Raw genomic sequence first — 20263 nt, forward strand, 5'->3', positions numbered from 1 at the left:
TCTTCAGAATTTTTACATCAGCCCAAACTGAAACTGTACCTACCAAACTCTAACTCCCTGTGTCTTCACCAGCTTGCTTCTCGATGGCTTCTTCTTGGGTTTAGGTTTCAGCTTTCTTGCTCTTGTTAATTTAGTTACCACTTTTCTCCCTTTCTAGCTTCCAGAATATTGTTAACTTCTTTCATTTGCTGATGTATCTTTCTTCATTTTCTTTATTCTTATGAGTTTTATACTTCTAAAAATTCTAACCTTTTAAGGTGAGGTTTCAGGAAGGAGTCAAAGTCAGTCTTGCTTAACTGAAGGTCTGCTCTCTCCCCTATATTATTCATTTATCATTTTTAAAATTCAGTTTTTTAAAAAAATATTTATTTGAGAGAGAGAGTGAGAGAGAGCATGAGCAGGGGCAGGGGAGAGGGAGAAGCAGACTCCCTGCTGAGCTAGGGAGTCTGATGTGGGGCTTGATCCCAGGACCCTAAGATCATGACCTGAGCCGAAGGCAGATGCTTAACCTACTGAGCCAGCCAGGCGCCCAGTTATTTATTTATTTATTTATTTATTTATTTATTTTTTAAAGCCCAACATGGGGCTTAAACGCATGACCCTGAGTTCAAGACCTGAGCTGAGATCAAGAGTCAGATGCTTAACCACCTGAGCCACTTAGGCACCCCAGTTTTTTTAAATTAGGGATTCAGATACAGGTGTGCCAGACAAATAAAGGCAGTTTTATAGTTATGTTGGCTATCAAATTAGGATTCATAGATGTGCTCATTCTTTATCCCTGGTTCCTGTTGTGTTGGCTGGTTTTGATTCCTCAGACCTATTTACAACCTCCTCTTCTCACCCAAGATGGTGCCACTGTGCTAAGACATATTCTCTGCTGCTGCAGCAGTGAGAGCCTGGCCCTCCTGTGGGGAGTGATTTTGGGAGATAGACTGTTACCTAGAAATTTCTGTACAAGTCTGTTATTCAGAGTGTAGTTGAGGTATTTCCTCCCCTGTGCTACTTCTCTGAGTGCCCTTGGCAGAATTAATTTCTCCTTTTGGGCCATGACACCTGTCAGTTTTATTTTATTCTAACTACATTAGATCTATCTACACTAGATAACTACATTGTATGATCCGTCTCCTTTCTTGGACCTAGTGTTTCACAAGGTGTGGAGAGTACCCCCACATTCTAATACAGCTTTTGGTCCATAATGAGTAATGAATAATTATTTACTAAATGAAAAAATAATCCACCTGGATTGATTGAATTTCCTGTTTTCTGGCAAGTATATTGTCATCATGCCCTTTATCACCAGTGTCCACTGAACGCTGTGCCAGAAACTGTTAAGTGCTTTTTGCTTGTTACTAGAGGTCAGTTCTGTGTGGAGAATAGAGGTGTGAGAATGCCTGGGTTCAGATAAATAAGCAAGTTTCTTAACCTCTCTGTGCTTTAGGTTTTTTTAACCTGTGAAATAGAGATAATATCTACCATGTAATGTTGTGAGGATTAAATTAATAACTTTTGCAGTGCTAGATCAATGCCTGGCACATTGTTTTATAGTGAAGCTCTTTTTCATCTTTATGGGGAGATTGCCTCCTATAATATCATTAGAATCTGATGATAATAGATGATGATTTTTTGATAGAAAATCAAAGTAAAATGACAAATCTAGCTACTATTAAAATATTTAGTTCTTTGCATTTTGAATATGAACATGTTCTGAAATGGTCTCCATGGACAATAACAGATTATGGCATCTAGATAATTTTAACTGGGAGAAATAGTGTCCTCCATGTGTTGTGTACTGGTTAAAGTTCTGTATTTTTTAAATACAATCTAAGATCCCCAAATTCTTTTTTTTTTTTTTAAGATTTTATTTATTTATTTTGCAGAGAGAGAGGGAACACAAGCAGGGGGAGTGGGAGAGGGAGAAGCAGGCTTCCCGCCGAGCAGGGAGCCTGACGCAGGGCTCGATCCCAGGACTCTGGGATCATGACCTGAGCCGAAGGCAGACGCTTAACGACTAAGCCCCCAGATTCTTTTCAACAGAAATATATTAGATAGCAGTGTCAGTATTCACGCTCTTTTCTTCCTAAGAAGAGTTTTAGGCAGCTCATTGATGATTTTGATATTTGGCATGCTTGCTGTCTTCTAACATCTCCCTTCTGAGACTGTGTGCTGAGGGAAGAACCCGCCTTCATTCGGTCAACAGTTATAGAAAACTTGCTTATGCATCTGAGTGTTGTGGATGCAAAGCGAGAAGGAGGCGTAATTGTTTTCCTCAAGGAGCCATCATCCCTTCATCATTTCAGTAATATTAAAATCAGATGTTCTGGCAGAATGTACTCACACTCTTTGACCCAGAATTCCATTTATAATACTTTATAAATGGAATAAAAATGTGCACAGAAATTTATGTACAAGGTGTTCATTAAAATATTAATTATAAAAGCAGAAAAAAGATATGAATTTTGGTACATCCATTATATTTTCCAGGCTTTCAATTAAAAACATTATTAAATAATTAAAATTGTATTAAAAAATTCTGTTCTGGTCAAATTATGTGTGAGGATGAATAGAGGGTTAGGTCAGTTGTTGAATTCCATGATCTGTGTTAAAGTTTGTTGTGAGGATTAAATGAAACACTGTATGTAACCTAAAAAAAAAAAAAAAAACCTCAGTAGATATTTGGGGCTCTTCGTGTTACTGTTTTTCCTTACCCTCATTCATCCTCCTTAATGGTTTTCTTTTAAAATCTTCCTCCACTCAATCTGAACCAGGAATGGCAGTGTTTGGTTTGGTCTGAAAACTCCCATTGCTTTGTAATAACCATCTAGAGGTTTCCAAGGCTTCTGCCAAGCTCCATAGAGCTGTCACCTGTTACCTGTTTCGGCCAGTTTTTTGAAGGAGGGCAAGTAGCAGTACTGTATGTCACCTTGGGTTTGCGATCCTTGCTTTAAACTTCGTCTCTTTATACACATAGTTACTCCCATTTCTCTTTGGGTTTTCAGGTATTTTTTGTTCTTGTACCTTATTTTTTTTTTTAAAGATTTTATTTATTTATTTATTTGAGAGAGAGCGAGCAGGAGAGGGGGGAGGGTCTGAGGGAGAAGCAGACTCTCTGACGAGCAGGGAGCCCGATGCGGGACTCGATCCCGGGACTCCAGGATCATGACCTGAGCCGAGGGCAGTCGCTTAACCAACTGAGCCACCCAGGCGCCCCTCTTGTACCTTATTTTGATAGGACTTTGTTAGCTCTCATTTGCCTCCTTTTTAAAGCGTTTTGATTGTTACTGTTGTTTGACAGCATCAATTACTCCTCATTATAGAGTAGTAGTCCAGAAATAGCCTTAAGTCCTCTTTAGTCTTGTGTCTTCTAGGCCTCTCATGAAACACAAATATAGTTAGCTTGTAAGCCTGACTTGAACACGCCTCATTTATTTTATTTTTTTTTTAACATGTCTCATTTAAAGAAGAGTTAGGTTCTGTGTGAACTTTTTCTTTTTACTCCCTAAGTAGAAAGCTACGTTTAGCTTTAACCGAATGCAAAGGAACTTTTCTGTAAGGGATTATAGTCTTCTTTTAGGGCAGGTGATTATAACCAGAAAAATTTTGTTGTCGTCATTGTTAAATACCATAAGTTTGATTTATGTTGTTTAGGTATAATTCATGCAGTAAACTACAACCAATAAATTAAAACTGGTGATTAGTGAAATATCCCTTAGCACATAGGCAAAAATGATTTCACTTTATTTTTTTATTTTTAAAAATATTTTATTTATTTATTTGACAGAGAGAGACACAGTGAGAGAGGGAACAGAAGCAGGGGGAGTGGGAGAGGGAGAAGCAGGCTTCCCGCAGAGCAGGGAGCCCGAGGCTGGACTCCATCCCAGGACCCTGGGACCATGACCTGAGCTGAAGGCAGACGCTTAATGACTGAGCCACCCAGGCACCCCATGATTTCGCTTTATAACACATCTTGGAAGTTATATAGAAATGAAGTCATGGACACTATAAAAGTCTTTATTTTTCTCGATGACTTTTTCTACATTGATAAGTCCAGGGTATGTGTAAAGTATCATAAATCAGACCTTTATTTATATTAAAAAGAATATTAACAGTTGGATTTTGAAATCCCTTGCCTTGGTTTTAATATTTTTTTGTTATTTTAAAATCCAGGAATTAAAACCATATGATGTTAAATTAACTTTATTTTGACTCAATTTAAAGGACAGGCTGAAGATGTTTTAATGATATTACTGAGCTAGAAATCATAAGATAGGTTCCTTGGGTAAGATGTGTTTAACGCTTATGGTCTCAGCTACTTCTGTCCTATAACATAATTTAGGACATCTAATGCATGATTGTCATGAACCCTAAAAATCTGTGGCCTTTTTTCTTCCCCCACAAATCTCTGCCAAAATTCAGTTTTTTAATTCTACCGAATTTTTAATACATTAGGTATATATTAGATGTCAAATGCTTGATTATTTTTCTAAATTTTAATCTGAAAAGAGTATCAGGTTTTTTTTTAAGGCTGTATTTGATTTTGTTCAGATTGTTCTTCTAGTCATTAAAGCATAGTTTTAACTCTGTATGGTAACTGGCTCCTGAGATCCAAAACAAAACAAAACACATTTAGTCCCCCAGTTTCACCCTCCCCACAAACCTTGTATCACATTTATATTGACAAGTAATAAAATTAACATATTTGAGCTGTGGGTGCCTGGGTGGCTCAGTCGTTAAGCGTCTGCCTTCGGCTCAGGTCATGATCTCAGGGTCCTGGGATCGAGTCCCACATTGGGCTCCCTGCTCGGCAGGAAGCCTGCTTCTCCCTCTCCTACTCCCCCTGCTTGTGTTCCTGCTCTCGCTATCTCTCTCTCTGTCAAATAAATAAATAAATAAAATATTTTAAAAAAAAAAACCAACATATTTGAGCTGTAACATTCTAAACAGTGGAAAAAGCATTACTGAACTGTAAAATAGCCCTGCAGAGAAATCTGGCAGAGGAAGAGGAGTGTGTTTTATGTATTGAAAAAATCAACCTGTGGCAATCAGGTACTTACTTGCTCTGCACCATTTTAACAGAGAATTGAATAGTTTTGTTAAATACATATATTTTACCGAGTTGTTTGTTAAAACAAAAGAGGACTATTTAAGGCTTTTTGATAATAATTTTTTAAAATTTTGACCTTAAAATGACCCTTAAGAGGCAGAGGAGCCCCTTGGTTGTAGAACCTCAAGTAAATAGCTCCTGCCGGGAAGAAAGCTGTTGAGAATAGATACAAGGTGGTTTTAGGCGTGTTAGGGTAATTTCTGTTACCTCAATGATGGTCACTCCTTCCATTTAGTTATTTTCTTGTGTCATTGCTTATTATTGACTGTATTCCTTTGAAATAAATCTAAAATTGATGTTATTTCTCATTCTCATTCAATCATTTTTCTTAGGAAAATGATTATCTAAAATGTATAAGAATAAGATTTCTAAGACCTTACAGGATAAAGCAGTTGGTTGAAAGTGAACAATACTTTTGTGTCTCTGGAGAGATTTAAAGTAGAGTCTCTTTTCCCATGTGGGGGTGGGGCAAGTGAAAATGGTTGTTACCCTTACCTGATTTGTCAGTAAGAATTCCTGGTGGCAGTAAAAACCAATTCAAGCATATCACGTATTTTAAAGGGATACTGAGTAGAGCTCAGGGGCTCATCAAATTGTTGCTCCAGGGTTAGAGAACCAGTATTCAGAGCTAAGCAGCCAGAAACAATGCCCAAAATCACATTGCACAATGATTCCCATGAGGATGCTGGTAGCATCTAGAGACAGACTGACAGACGCCACAGCCTGCCCCAGTGACACGGCTAGCTCTGGATGACTCTAAATGCTGCCACCTCTGCCCTGAACTTGACCTTGCTGCAAATACTCCACCGTTAATGTGGGAAAGAGTTCCTTTTGGTCTCTATTTTGCCCTCTCACTAGTTGCCCATTCGTAGTCTAGGCTAGGCATGTGTATTTGGCAGAGCCCATGTCCTACATGTATAGGACACGTGAGAAAGTTTTTAATCTTTTGAAACCATAAAATTGGGGGGGTTGGATTCTCAAATTTAAGATGTGGGAAAACTATTTGACCTTCTGAAATCATAAGGTGGGGAAATTCCCAAACTTAAGGGAACGTTCAGATGCTAAGCAGACCAAAAAAAAAAAAAAAAAGATAAACATTGACTGCATCTGATGTTTTATATGTAATATGTGTTGAGTCCTCACTATGTGATAGTCACCATGCTAACAGTGTCTTACAAGCCCTATCGCAGACCATCCTCACAGCATTAGACATGAAATAATTGGCCAAGAGAGTTCATACAGTCTAGAGCTGAGACACAAACTCAGAGCTATGATTCCAAAGCCTGTGCTTATAACCTCTGTATTAAACTGATTCTTTAAAAAATCCCCCCCGATACATTTATCTCAAAATATTATAAATAAATATATTAGCTTGACCACTCAATTTATTAAAATCTTATGTATGGCATATATATGTATTTAGGCATTTTAAAGGAAGTTGAAAATTTGTGGCTTTAATTTTCTCTATTTTCAACTGACTAAATAATTTCTGATTCTTTTTCTCATTTTGTGAATTGTAATTTCACATTTTGTGACTTTGCCACAGGCTACAGCCTGACACAGTGCTTTCTTTCGGAATATCAGTGCTTGGAAGCCAGTTACTGAGTGTAAGGGGAGACAGATGGACAAGAAGGAGAGGGGACATAGACATGACCAAGACTGAGGCAGGAAGGGAGAAACATCACACACACACATACACACACACCCCAGGGAGACACAGACAAATACATATGGAAGGAATGGGGGGGCGGGGCACGCGACACACATGTTATCCTACAAGCGGCATCATTCTTTGTGTCCTTTGTTATTTGTAATGGCAGCTTGAAACAGTGGAACTCCCCCTCCTCTACATTGGGAAAGTCATTGAGGCCTTTTTTTTTTTTTTAAGTTGGAATCAATGCTTTCTCTAGAGTATACAGTAAGTTTTAAGCCTCTGTAACAGTTTGCATTTTAAATTGACTTATGTACTTCTATTTTAAAGTAAAAAAATATGTGATATCTAGGAGTAATAAACAGGAGCTGTTATTTAACTTGGGATGTATCCAACTTGGTTTTGTGGGGAGGAATCATAAAGAGAAACTCCCGTAGTTACTGTGATGTCGGCCAAGTTAGAGTATTTCTTCATAAACCACAACTCTTGTTAATTATTGCTTTAGCACAAGTCTGTCTGTCCTGCAGATTTTTCTATGCTACCAAAATAGAGCTTTATAATACTGTTATTTTATTCACTTGTGCCTTTGGGACTAAATGGGCAGCTGTAATTTTTGTGAAAGTGAGTAGGTCAAGTGCCCTTCCACACACATACTCTTGTAGGCAGTCTAAATGTGAGTTCGGTGCTAGAGAAATACTTGATGTAAGGTAAATGTCCATGAAATTAAAAGTGATTTTTGTTTTCTTTACATATTACATTTTTAATATTGAATATACTATGTTTTTTGTCCTTACCTTCGTCTGATCTTTCTTAGGATGTACATTTTAATTTGAGAACTCTTATTTTTCTATGAATTTCTTGTTTTGTCCAATGCTGGCTATATACAAAGGAATTTTGTATAAATGCAATTGATGTTATTTACTCGGCTATTCTACTACTTTACTTTGAGATTTATGCCTCTTTTATTAACATTTTAGCAGGCCAGCAATCCTCAAATGGGCATAGTCCTTTTATTAAGCTACCAGGTTGTAAATATGATATTGGCATATAGACAAGTTTCTTCTCTTTATGGACATTAGCTAATGGTGAATTTAATTAGTCATCTTTTAAGAGATGTCCTGCTGGGCCAGAACAGTGATCCATCCAACCCAGACTGTCCTAAAGAGCTCCAGTAAGGAAACAGGTTACTTACTGGAATTCTGTCATTCCTAAAGGACACATAGGCCATTTCTAATTTCCCTTAACCTATGTATTGTACTCAGAATTCATGCATTCTTTTAAACTCTTCAGCATGGCACTCCATTCTGTTTATGTTATATATGCATTAAGCTAAAATACTTATTATAAATTTGTTGGAATGGGTAGCTCTGGGGGAAAATACCATTTATAATGTGAACTTCAGTTCTTTCTTTGCCCATAAGCTGTTTCAGTTTCTTCACCTGTGAAATATAAAATGATTTCACAGTCTTTTTTTCTCTGCTACTCTCAAAATCTGTTCTGTTATTTCTAATATGGCCAATTCATAAGGCTTGTCTTTCTCACCCTCCTTCCTAGCATTTTTCCCCCCTACATGCCATTTAAAAATAGAATATCATGAAGGAGGGACAAGTTATGTAGGGCCACTGAATTCCTTTGAATTATCTGATGGCTGTACCGAAAAGTTCTGTGGATTTTTAGGAGAAACGGTATAGCTGTAGTTCAAAGAAAACCAGGTATAGCTTGTATTGAGTGTTTCAGGACATGGATTTATTGAAGGTCTTTTCATGTGACATGAATTCTGCTTTTTAATTCGCTGGAAACTAGTTGAAGACATTGGTCATTCCTTCTTTCTTTTGTCCCTTGTACAGTGCCCATTCTTGAGAAATTATCTTAAAAGAGTTCGGTTGTAGAAAAAAATGTCTCTAATATATTGCTGAAAAATATTTAGAGCCCACCAGAACTACTAAAGAATGAAGATGGTATTTTCCTCCTAACAGATAAAGGAGGAATGTAGAAAAAAATTATAACTCCTTCTTGGTTGATTTCTATTTTTGAAGTTATGGGTTACCACCTAGAAAAGAAAAGGGCTGAAGTAAGTATTATAAAAATTGTTTCCACTTTTGAGGACATTCATGGAGTTAGGTGACAGTTCCTGGGACACATACTTATGATGACAGCATCTTCAAGAGGAGGGTATCAAATACTGAGGCCTTTTGGTATTTAAGTAACTCAGCTCCCTGAAAGAAAGGTAAACCTACTTTAATATCAAGCCACTCTCCATAGTGACTATTTTATTGTATATAGTATTAAAATTCATGAAAAACAATAAAGCCACAAACTCTGATACTTAGATTTGTATAAATCTCCTTGTTATGTATAATGTTGAAGATATGGAAGAAAATTAACTCTGGAAATATTTACCTTGATGTTCTACATAGAATCACATGTTAAGATGGCCTATTGTTTCTTACTAAGAAATACATTTTATATCATGGCCAGCATGTGCCTAGCATGTTTGTATTCAAAACAAAAGTTTTTAAAAATAATAGTTACTCATGCTGTGTGTGTGAGTGCCAGGGGAAGGAAAGGAAGGAGAGAGAGAAAGAAAAACATTAACTGTAGGAGAGATTGTATGTGTGATAAAGTTCTAAGAAACAATACTCTGTATGCTATGCACTTCCATTTTGTTAAAATATAAACCAAAATAGCAAATGCTGTAGGTGATGCCCCCAACATTGACTTCAAAACCATGCAGGCTATCCTATTATGTTTATTTAGTCTTAATGATAGGTCTGCACACAAAGTATTTTGTCATTGAGAAAGAAACACTAAAATCCTATTTTTTGTTTTTTGTTTTTGTTTTTAAATAGGTTGTATTATTCATAATTGGTGTTCTGGGGGAGAGTGTGTCCTCCCCTTCATCATTCCTAACCATCAGTGCAATGAATTAAAATTGAGAGATTTTTTTTTTAAGTGTTAATTTATGCTGACAATTCCCAGGACACAATCAAGTATTTAGAAGAACAGCATATGTATTTAGGCCTTTGGAAACTTTAAATCATCAGTCTGTTGAGTCTCTTCTCTGTAAAGGAGTCCATTGTTTAAATGGCGTGTTTTTTAGTCAGTGGGGATAATTCGTTCCAAGGAATTTTCACTTTCTTCACATAACTAAGGACATTAGTGAAGCAAGACTACCTTTCCTCAGTGATGTGTCCTTGATTGTAATTACCTTTTTATTTTACAATGTGCATGTTACTTTTATTTATTTTATTGTGTCTTAGGCAGTGGGTGCATCTAATAATAATCAAATTTACATTTCTGAAAAAATATTTCTACAAAATATTTTCTCACTGATGACTCATTAGGTTCTGTTGAGTATAAAGAACTGAGGCCAATACGTGTCATCCCATGGAGTCAGGAACTAAGGTGTTCCACGTGGGAGAATTTTCTAGAAAAGGAAAATTAGGAATCTTAACTCTACTAATTTTGTTGTAAATTTTAAGAAATTAATGGGATACTTTAATGTATGTATTTGTATATATCTACATATCTATATATCAAGAGTGAAAGAAATATTTCGAACATCTGGAAAAGTACAGAAACTGTTTTGATAAACACCTGTGTACCCCGTCCGTTAAATCTTAATGTTTCTTCCCAGACTTCTCTGAGTGTATGGAATAGCCATCAGTGACTTAGAGGTGATACAAGTTAATCATTGTGAAAGAATACTAGTTAGTGAGCTATGGTGTGACTCCCTTAGACCTCAATGTTGCATATTTTTCTGATTCATCTCTTAATGCCATAAGTTTCTTATTAATATATAACAGTGAAACTTCCCCTTTGTCCTTTTTTAAAATTTTTATTTATTTATTTATTATTTATTTATTTGACAGAGAGACAGCGAGAGAGGGAACACAAGCAGGGGAAGTGGGAAAGGGAGAAGCAGGCTTCCCGCTGAGCACGGAGTCTGATGTGGGACTCAATCCCAGGACCCTGGGATCATGACCTGAGCCGAAGGCAGACGCTTAACGACTGAGCCACCCAGGCAGCACCCCCCTTGTCCTCTTATCTAAAGCAGCTTTGGAAGAATGGAACATTTCTTATATGAGCCACCTGGATTTACATGTTACTCCTATAGGGCATATGTTGTATTTGTGACTAATAATTTCATTCCAGTTTACTGCAGGTTATAATAGTGAAAAGAAAACAGATTTTGCATCCTGGAGCTGTTTCTTTCTGGTTTGGACAGGTTATTTAACCACTCTGTGTGCTTTGTTAGTACCTTTTCCATAGAGAAGTTCTGAGAATTAAGTGAGCTAATGTAAATAATTGGCACACAGAAGTTGCTCAAGAAGGGGGCACCTGGGTGTCTCAGTCGGTTGAGCGACTGTCTCTTGATTTCTGCTCAGGTCATGATCTCAGGGACATGAGATCAAGCCCTGCTTGGGGCTCTGCGCTGGGCGTGGAGCCTGCTTGAGATTCTCTCTCCTTGTCCCTGTCCCTGCCCCCCTCTTCTGTGTGCACATGCCCTCTCTCTCTCTCAAAAAAGAGTTGCTCAAGAAGGGTTACTTTAATATCACAAGCCTTCTTTGACATGGTTGATCTTGCTGAAGTCTGATTTCTAAATGAGTGGGGTTATGTCTGCACAAAAATACTCAAGACTTCTCTTCACCCCCCTCCCCAAACAAAGCAGATTTTAACATTAAACTGCTGATTGTTTTCTTGTGCTCTTGGTTTATTTTTGTACCTAAGGTCTGATAGGCACATAACAAGTGCTTTGTGAACCTTAAACTAAGTGAAAATAGATTGTTCAGATGAAAGGTATGTGGATAAGTCAGTTTTGGGGCTGTTCTAGAGATCTCTTGCCAGAACTGGTATCTTTGTTTTGGTCTTCAGAGACTATTAAATGTGATCACTGAGTCATACTTGCTGTTTTCTCTGTCCCCTGGCTATCTCTCTTAAGATTTTGAAGCTTGCCAGCCACAGGATGTTTAAAAGGCAGAGTAGGCTTTAGCCCAGGGGAGTTTGTTTATTTAAAGAAAAATAAGTTCAAACATCCCTACCATGTCATAGCTAGTCTAGTCATGTTAGAGTTAGTGAGTTCTTTTGATTCTTTCTGGTGGTCATGGTGCCTAAAGGTAACAAATTTGAAAGTTTAAACTTTTCCTGAGATTACTTGGAACTTTATAATGTAATCCCAAAGAGAAGTCCCTAAAGGAGTGCAAGGAAAGGGCCATTTATTTTGCTAGTTGTTGTTTTTTAATGGGACTCATTTATTTATTTATTTATTTTTAAAGATTTTATTTATTTATTTGAGAGAACGAGAACATGAGCAGGGGGAGAAGCAGACTCCCCGCTGAGCAGTGAGCCCAACGCGGGGCTTGATCCCAGGACCCTGGGATCATGACCTGAGCTGAAGGCAGATGCTTAACCGACTGAGTCACCCAGGTGCCCCTTTAATGGGACGCATTTAATTCACATCATATACCATTCCTTCCTAGAGTTATAATACAGGTGATTTAAAAATAAAACAACAACCAAAAAAAAACCCCACACTATTGTGCTTCTTTATCGTGCTATATCTTCATTAATTCTTTGAAGTTGGGACCATGAGAATCTTTTAAAAGGGACAGTATAGTTCTCCAGATATTTAGACACAAAGATATGGTAATTGGTGACTTTCATATTTTGGATGATTATCATCTCCAGAATATTTCTCCTTACATATTTTCCGCCAGATAAGAAAATCTGAGGCAGATATTTTGCCTAGGGTACCAGGACCTATCTCTTGATGAGACCACTTGTAAAAACCAAGTCCTAGAGGAAGTGGAGGAGGAATAAGACAGACAGATACCTGGTGTTCCAGGCAGAGGGAAAGACAAGTCCTGAGGCCCTGAAGTGAGAACGTGCTTGAAGTGTTTAAGGAGAGGCAAGAGGCCAGTGTGGCTGGAATGGAGTGAATAAGGGGGAAAGTGGTAGGAGATGATGTCCGAGAGATGTGGAAGGGAAATAACAGATCATGGTCCTTAAGGCCTTTGTTAGCGATTTTGGCTTTTAGAGTAGTGAGATGGACTCAATTAGAGGGTTTGAGCAGAAGAATGACATGATCTGACTTTCTTTTGAAAAGGACGAATCTGACTGACTTATTGAGGTGAGCAAAGGGAGAGGCTGGGAGATCAGATAGGGAACTATTAGAGTAATGCAGATAGAACTAAGGTTGGCGTGGATCATGGTGGTCAAAAGGGAAGTGTTAAAGTGGTAACATTATGGATGTCTTTTGAAACTGGAGCTCCCAGGATGAACACTTAATGCATGGCAATGAATATTTCTGCACATAGTGTTTGACCCATTTTTAAATGATGTTATTGCTGGGTTCAAATTTTGTCTACTTGATTTTATCCATTATAAAGTTTCCCATTAGTCTTTTACCTAATGGTTTTAGCAACCATTGATCATTTTTTAGATCCATTTTTTCATTAGGTATTAAAAAATGATTTTCTAATTTTATCATTCCTTCTACATTTATAATTTGGAATCCTATAAAAAAGAGCTTTCACTTATTGGCTGCTTGGTTACTCTAAGGTATTTTTCATATAAGAAAGCCAGGATAAGTGCTTGATTCTTTCCCTTTACCAACTTTCAGAATAATAAGTTAGTGCTGTAGCAGCCTCTAAAGATGACCATGATTTTTAAAAAATATATTTAATGTTTCGGGGGCACCTGGGTGGCTCAGTCAGTCTAGCATCTGACTCTTGGTGTTCCACTCAGGTCCTGATATCATGAGTCATGGGATGGAGCCCAAGCTGGGCTCCGCGCTCAGTGGAAGTCTGCTTGGATATTCTCTCCCTCTGCCCCTTCCTCCGCTTGCGTGCACTCTCTTTCTCAAATAAATAAATAAATCTTTAAAAGAGAAAAATATATTTAATGTTTCAATGGTAGTCATTACCATTTTGATGTTCAAAATGTCATTATCATTTGATGTTCATTTGATCTTAAAATATGTCTCCAATGTAAAAACTGTAAAACAAGGTCTGAGAAGTCTGACTTCCATCCCTGCCCCTTCCAGCCTGCTTTCTCTTTTTTCTGTAGATAATCATTTAAAAATGATTTGGGTTTATCCTTCCAGTGCTTTTTTCCTTTTGAAAGAAAAAAACCCCAAGTCTGTATTAATATTTGTAGTCTTCCCATTTTTCTCTTTTTTTCTTTTTTTTTTTTACAAAAAGAATAGCATTGTGTGTAATACTAATTCAGATATAGCATGGGAAGTAGGGAACTACTGGTCTCCTTGAGGGTTATTCTTGAGACTTGTCAACTTTTTATTCCATGTAAAAGAGTTTCTCATATTCCTAGCAGTCTCCACAACAATCAGCTAAAGAACATACATGTTAAAAAAAAAAGCCTACTTGCAACATTTAGCAATATTTAGCAAAATTATATATGTAGCAATTCCCCTTTTAGAAGTTTTCCCCAAAGATTGCAATAACAAAATTACAAAGTGATACGTGCCTTTGTTCTGGTCCTTGAAGGCTTGTACCTTGTCTTGTCTTTTAATTATGGCTTTGTTTACTGAGGAAAAAACAATAATGATGATGTAGTTGGCATTGATATCAATGGTGTATGCGTGGAAAAATGGCATTTTGAGAATTTGCCATTTTGAAATAATACCAGGTTAAATATCTCATCAATTAAAATTACATCACTCATCAGTTTATTCTTTCAATAAATATTTACTGAGCACTTACTGCGTGGCAGTCATTGTCTTAAGTGCTCAAAAGGTATCAGTAAATAAAGCCAATAAAAATCTCCTCTGGAGCTTCCTTTCTATAGGTGTGAGGGGGAAAGAGACAAACACGCATCATCAGCTAATTTATTGTTTTCAAATGTGGAGTTTTAGGGCTCCCCTCCTACATCTTCCTTTTTTCTTTTTCTAGTCTGTAAATGACATTCTTAGGAATTGCAAGACCCTGGTGGGTGGAAGGCATTGAGGACTGAAGAATTTATAGATCTTTATACTCAGTGTGTGTAACCTAACTGTATAATTCTGGTCCTGTGGGATGATAGCATATATTCCATCTCTCACACCTCATCCTCAGCCCTGTTAATGTTTTTTATTAGAAGGTTGCTCAAGAAATTTTTTGATAGTTCCTTTTATAGACATGAAAATTTAGAAAATTGTCTTAAAGATTTGATGTTTTTGTTATATTCTTAATGACTACATCTTTATTTCAGAAATGACCATTAAGAAGTAGATGCCCAGATGCAAAAGTGATGAAACAGTCAATTTGTCATAAAGTAAGATGCAGCTGTGGCTTTTCAACCAGATTAGTAAGTGTGGCCAAAATTTTTTTAAACTTTATACTTATTTTATCTACTTTGAAAAGCATTGAATAAAAAGTATAGTGGACTTTAAGTGTCAACTTGTATTTCTGTTTTTACTTTGGATTGTATTTCTGTTTTTACTTTGGTTTGTAGTACAAATCAGAGCATGTAGCTCTAGAAAATGTATGTTTGTGTTGTAATAAAACAAATATAGTTGAATATAGGCTTAATTGCTCTTGATTTTTTTAATCCTTTTCCCTATATTTATTTCATATCTTTTCTTGATTATTACAAGATTATCACAAATATATTAACTCCTCCTTTACTACCTCAGAATTTGCAAACAAGGTGCACCTCATCTTATGTACCTTTTTAGGAACCATAAAGGTAATATTATAAAATCATAGCTTTAGAGGAAATATATGAAAAAGAGTCACCATAATACCACTATCCGAACACAGCTACTTTTAAAATGTTTGGATATTTGTTTTCCTTCCCAGCCTCTGTTCTATACATTTAAAAAAAAAAAAAAACCCATCATTTTGATCATAGTGTCATGAAGATTATGCTTCTTTTATATCTTTTAAAATTAAATTTGTTTCAGATGTTTCTCCCTGCAAATAAAAATGTACTCTTCAGTACAGGGTTTCTTATTGGGGTAATTAAAATGTTCTGGAATAATATGGTGGTGATGATTATACAACTTTGTGAATATGGTAAAAAACCACTAAACTTTACACTTTAAAGGGGTGAATTTTACGACATACAGATTATACGTAAAAACTACCCTTCAGGATACTAAATCTTGGTAAGACTAAAACCCAATTGAGTACTGATGTTTTAGAATATGAGAATGTGCCAAGACATTACGATGTACCTAGAAGAAATGATCTGATAGTAGAATAGTGTTTTTTTAATAATAAAAATAATAACTTATAAATATTTTAATAAAAATATTAAAATACTTTTATTATTAGAGACTTATTGTCTCTTAAGTTTTGGTAATACCAAATGTCATGATATTCTGAATGTACTCTGTCAGCATTTTGCTAACTTTTTATTTTTAAGAGGCTTCCTGTTTTGAAACTAACATTTCAACTTTTCTACCTGAAATTTTTTTAGGAACAGAATTGTATCTGTTTTTCTCAGAAGAGAATTCCGCAAGGTAAGAAATTGTTAATATAGTAATAAAACAAATATAGTTGAATATAGGCTTAATTGCTCTTGATTTTTTTAATCCTTTCCCCTATATTTATTTCATATCTTTTCTTGATTATTACAAGATTATCACTATTAGATCCTCCTTTACTACCTCAGAATTTGCAAACAAGGTGCACCTCATCTTATTTGGAGTTAAGATTAAAAGGGTGTGATAAAAGTAGTCACCTTTGGAACTCAAGTACTGCTTTTCATGGCACCCTTATTCTTAGCATTATTAAGGAACTTATTCTTAGCATCCTTAGGATTGGGTTTTTCCATTTTAGGAAAAAAGTTTTCTTCTTCCCTTGGGGCCCATTCAACTTTTACCTCAGTGGACATTACCTAAATGACTTGGGGTGGTAGAGGAGTCGTGGAAGCTCTTTTAGGGGCTTTAAGTTAAGGGAGATTACTTACCTATGTTTCCACCAATGAAAATTATAGAACTCCTACATTTAGTTTAAAAAGTGGAATGCTTTCTACTAGGTAGGTAATAAAATATTTAGTAACATTTAGTATTAAAAAATCTAAATGATCATCTTTACAATGAATTTTAAATCAACATTGATTTAGATTGTTATACTTTTTAGACGTCTGAAGGATGAAATGTTCAAATGAGTAGATAGTAAAATCACCTATTGGTGTGCTTAAAATCAATTGCTTGGCCTTAAGAAGTTACATTGTTTAAATTTTCTCAGGAACTCTTTGGTATAGGTAGTAGTGATCACTGCAGATGAATTTAATCTGTCAACTGGAAAATGTTTATAAAGTGAATTATTCAGATCAGTAACTCTTTCTCATTTATTGTCCTTTGTGCTGAGGGGAACATGCACTCCCAGACACATCTTTCCCACCTATTTTTGGAATTGCCTCAGGTTTAATCAGGTCAGTTTTTATCCTGATAACTGAAAACAAAGGGTTAAAATAAAGAGACCTGTTGGCTGCTGAGGAGAGAGTGGGGGAGCAAAGCATCAATAGTTTTTACTTCCAAGTTCTTGTGAAGCTTTTCCCCTATATTTTTCTTCTGTCTCTAGAGGGTAAAGGGAGGAGTCGTGGAACCTGTGTGTAGCACTGTCTGATCCTCCAGGGCACTACTCAAAGGCAGTACTTCAGGAGAAATCCAGATCGTTCTTTTCCTGGACCATTGTGCTTAAAGTGAAAACAGAAATTTCAGAAGATTTAATCTTAGTGAACTTGATCTGTTACATTTTGTCCCTGTTCTTTGGGCAAATGAAGTTTGAATTCTTAAACATTAATACAATCTGTGATACAATGATGATGGATCATACTACTGTCTGGTACCCTTAGGGCTCTCCTGTAAGTGTTGGGTAAATATTTATTTTTATAAAAGCCGATTCTTTCATAGCTTTTTTTTTTTTTCTTTAAGATTTTATTTATTTATTTGTCAGAGAGAAAGAGAGCACAAGCAGGGGGAGCGGCAGGCAGAGGGAGAAGCAGGCTTCCCGCTGAGCAAGGAGCCCGATGTGGGACTCGATCCCAGGACCCTGGGACCATGACCTGAGCCAAAAGCAGAAGCCCAACTGACTGAGCCACCAGGTGTCCCCATAGCTTTTTTAGAGTAGAAGATAATCCAAACAAGATTATTCATATCTATATAGTATCATCCTCCTACACAGTCAGAGGTATTAAGAGGACAATGACAACTTTAATAAAAATTACTGTTCACTGTACACTAGCAAATGGTTGAAATGATAAATTTTATGTTACATATACTTTACCACAATTTAAAAAATTGTTTAAATTTTTGAGCAACTCTGTTTACTATGAAAGAGGATGGTTATGTTTGAAGTATCAGTTTTTAACCTCAAGTACAGGAGTATTGAGTTAATGATATTCCTCAGTTTGTGTCATACCCATCATCATTGGTTCATTAAAGGACTGTTTTTCTGTTTTCCTTTATAACTAGTCCCCATATAAGTGACCTTTTAATATATTTGATATGTATCCCTTTATGTCTTATAAAAGGTTTTATTATTTCATGTATTTTAAATTACATATTAGATCTTAGTCAAATTCTTGTAGTCCCCTTCACCCACCTCCCTCTTTATTTCTAAGATTAGGCCATGTTGCTGAGTGTTCATCTAATTTGTTTTGTCTAACTGGTACATTGTATTTTAGGTTATTTATTAAAATGAAACTGTTAATGTAAAATTCCTTAAGTGTATAAGGAACATTAAATGAGTGTTTAAGAAAAGTCCCAATTTGTGGTCATTTTTTTATATTAGAATTGAATCTGAAGAATGGAATTAGATGCTATGGAAGATAAGAGGAAATATAAACATCTGTCTCAAAGGCTAAGAGTCTGTTAGAACAGTCAAAGGAAAGAATTGTGGAGCCTAACAAAAACATGTATTTTTCTTCTAGAAACTGTGTTAAAATGCTTGAATCTGGGCACCTGGGGGGCTCAGTTGGTTAAGCGACTGCCTTCGGCTCAGGTCATGATCCTGGAGTCCCAGGATCGAGTCCCACATCAGGCTCCCTGCTCGGCAGGGAGTCTGCTTCTCCCTCTGACCCTCGCCCCTCTCATGCTCTCTCTCTCTCATTCTCTCTCTCAAATAAATAAATAAAATCTTTAAAAAAAAAATGCTCGAATCTCCAGTGTTAGTTACAAAAGCTTAATAGTTGAAAGATAGCAGTAATATTTTGGAGCTTCTACATTGGCTATTACTTTTTAATTTCTACATTGTATTATATTTGAACATTCATCTTATTTTTTCTTTTATTTCTTTGAGGCATAACCATGTTCTGTGAATTCCCATCACTGAATCTAATACAGAGTAAGAAGAGTACAAATGCAGGTTTCTAAATTTGGAATGCAGAAATACCATTTCATCTGTAGTAGCACATTATCAGCAAAAGCAACTTCTCTTGGATCCCCTAACTAGAAACTACCAGAGAGTGGGAACTTTAGAAGCTCCAGGTCCATGGTGATGGTATGCCTTGCAGCAATGAAGAGGAAAGAGAGGAACACTCCTCTGAGAGGATAGGGTGATCCCTGACTTTAGAAGAAGGATAATGATAGCTGTGATTGGATCAGGGAAGGGCTTCCAACAGATAGAAGAATCTAAAGGTACCTTGTGGGGAGCAGTTTGTGTGGGAGGAGGATCTTAGGGGCACTTAGTTCTGGGGGCTAAGAGAAAATGTGTTACTGATTCAGTAATGGAATGGAAAAGGGTAAGAGAATTCATGTTTGCTAAAAGTGAAGCCAATGTTGAGGTTTATTTATTTATTTATATGTCAGCACCTAAGTATTTATAAGATCTTTGATGGGAAGACCAGCAACTCTGCAAGTTGTTATTGAGTTAGTATCCCATGCATTGTTGAATACTCCCCACACTCTTTTTAAAAATAACAGTTCAGAGAATTAGACATCAGGTAACATAGTCCCTTTTTCTAGTTTCATTAGTTTCTGAGTATTTTATATGGCATAGTAATTTCATTATTCTCACTTTGTTATCTTAAGAGATGGCATAAATAAAACAGATAGTATTCTCATTTTACAAATGATGAAACTAGGAGTGGAGTGAGCTTTAGGTTCTTTTTACTAATCTACACTGCCACCCTGTCAACTGATATTTTCTCTATATAGAATATTTAATTACTAGTTTTAAAGTAAAAAATGTTTCTAACCTGGAAGAGCCTCATAGCCTAAAAAGTTTTAAAAACACACATATACAAACAAAAATCTAGGCAACAAATAATTATTGATAGTCACTTAACCTTAAGGTTCATTAAAATAGCTTTAATAAACTAACTTGAATTTTGTCTGCTACTGTTATATAGAACATTATTTCAAAAATAATTCCAATTTGGGGCACCTGGGTGGCTCAGTCTGTTAAGCGTCTGCCTTCAGCTCAGGTCATGATCTCAGGATCCTGGGATCCAGCCCCACGTGGGCCTCTCCACTCAGCGGGGAATCGGCTTGTCCCTCTCCCTCTGCTACCCGCCCCCCCCACTCATGCACTTGAGTGCTTTCTCTCAAATAAATAAAATCT

The 20263-nt window shown here is 36.4% G+C and overlaps 1 protein-coding gene across 4 annotated transcripts in view; it reads left to right on the top strand.

Annotated features, from left to right (window-relative positions):
- The window catches only part of FRS2 (fibroblast growth factor receptor substrate 2), a 106505-nt gene that overhangs the window by 34490 nt on the left and 51752 nt on the right, over positions 1-20263 (top strand). For 3 of the 4 annotated variants that reach the window (XM_081822051.1, XM_081822052.1, XM_081822054.1), the window contains 2 exons: positions 14961-15056; positions 16173-16215. In XM_081822051.1, the coding sequence (XP_081678177.1) occupies positions 15000-15056; positions 16173-16215 (100 nt within the window). In that variant the 5' untranslated portion in view covers positions 14961-14999. Of the gene's footprint in view, positions 1-14960; positions 15057-16172; positions 16216-20263 lie in introns of those variants that run through there. The other variant, XM_081822053.1, reaches the window with a different exon arrangement.

The sequence above is a fragment of the Leptonychotes weddellii genome, chromosome 5 (genome assembly GCF_054177405.1).
Source record: "Leptonychotes weddellii isolate Sample4059 chromosome 5, ASM5417740v2, whole genome shotgun sequence".
NCBI lineage: Eukaryota > Metazoa > Chordata > Mammalia > Carnivora > Phocidae > Leptonychotes > Leptonychotes weddellii.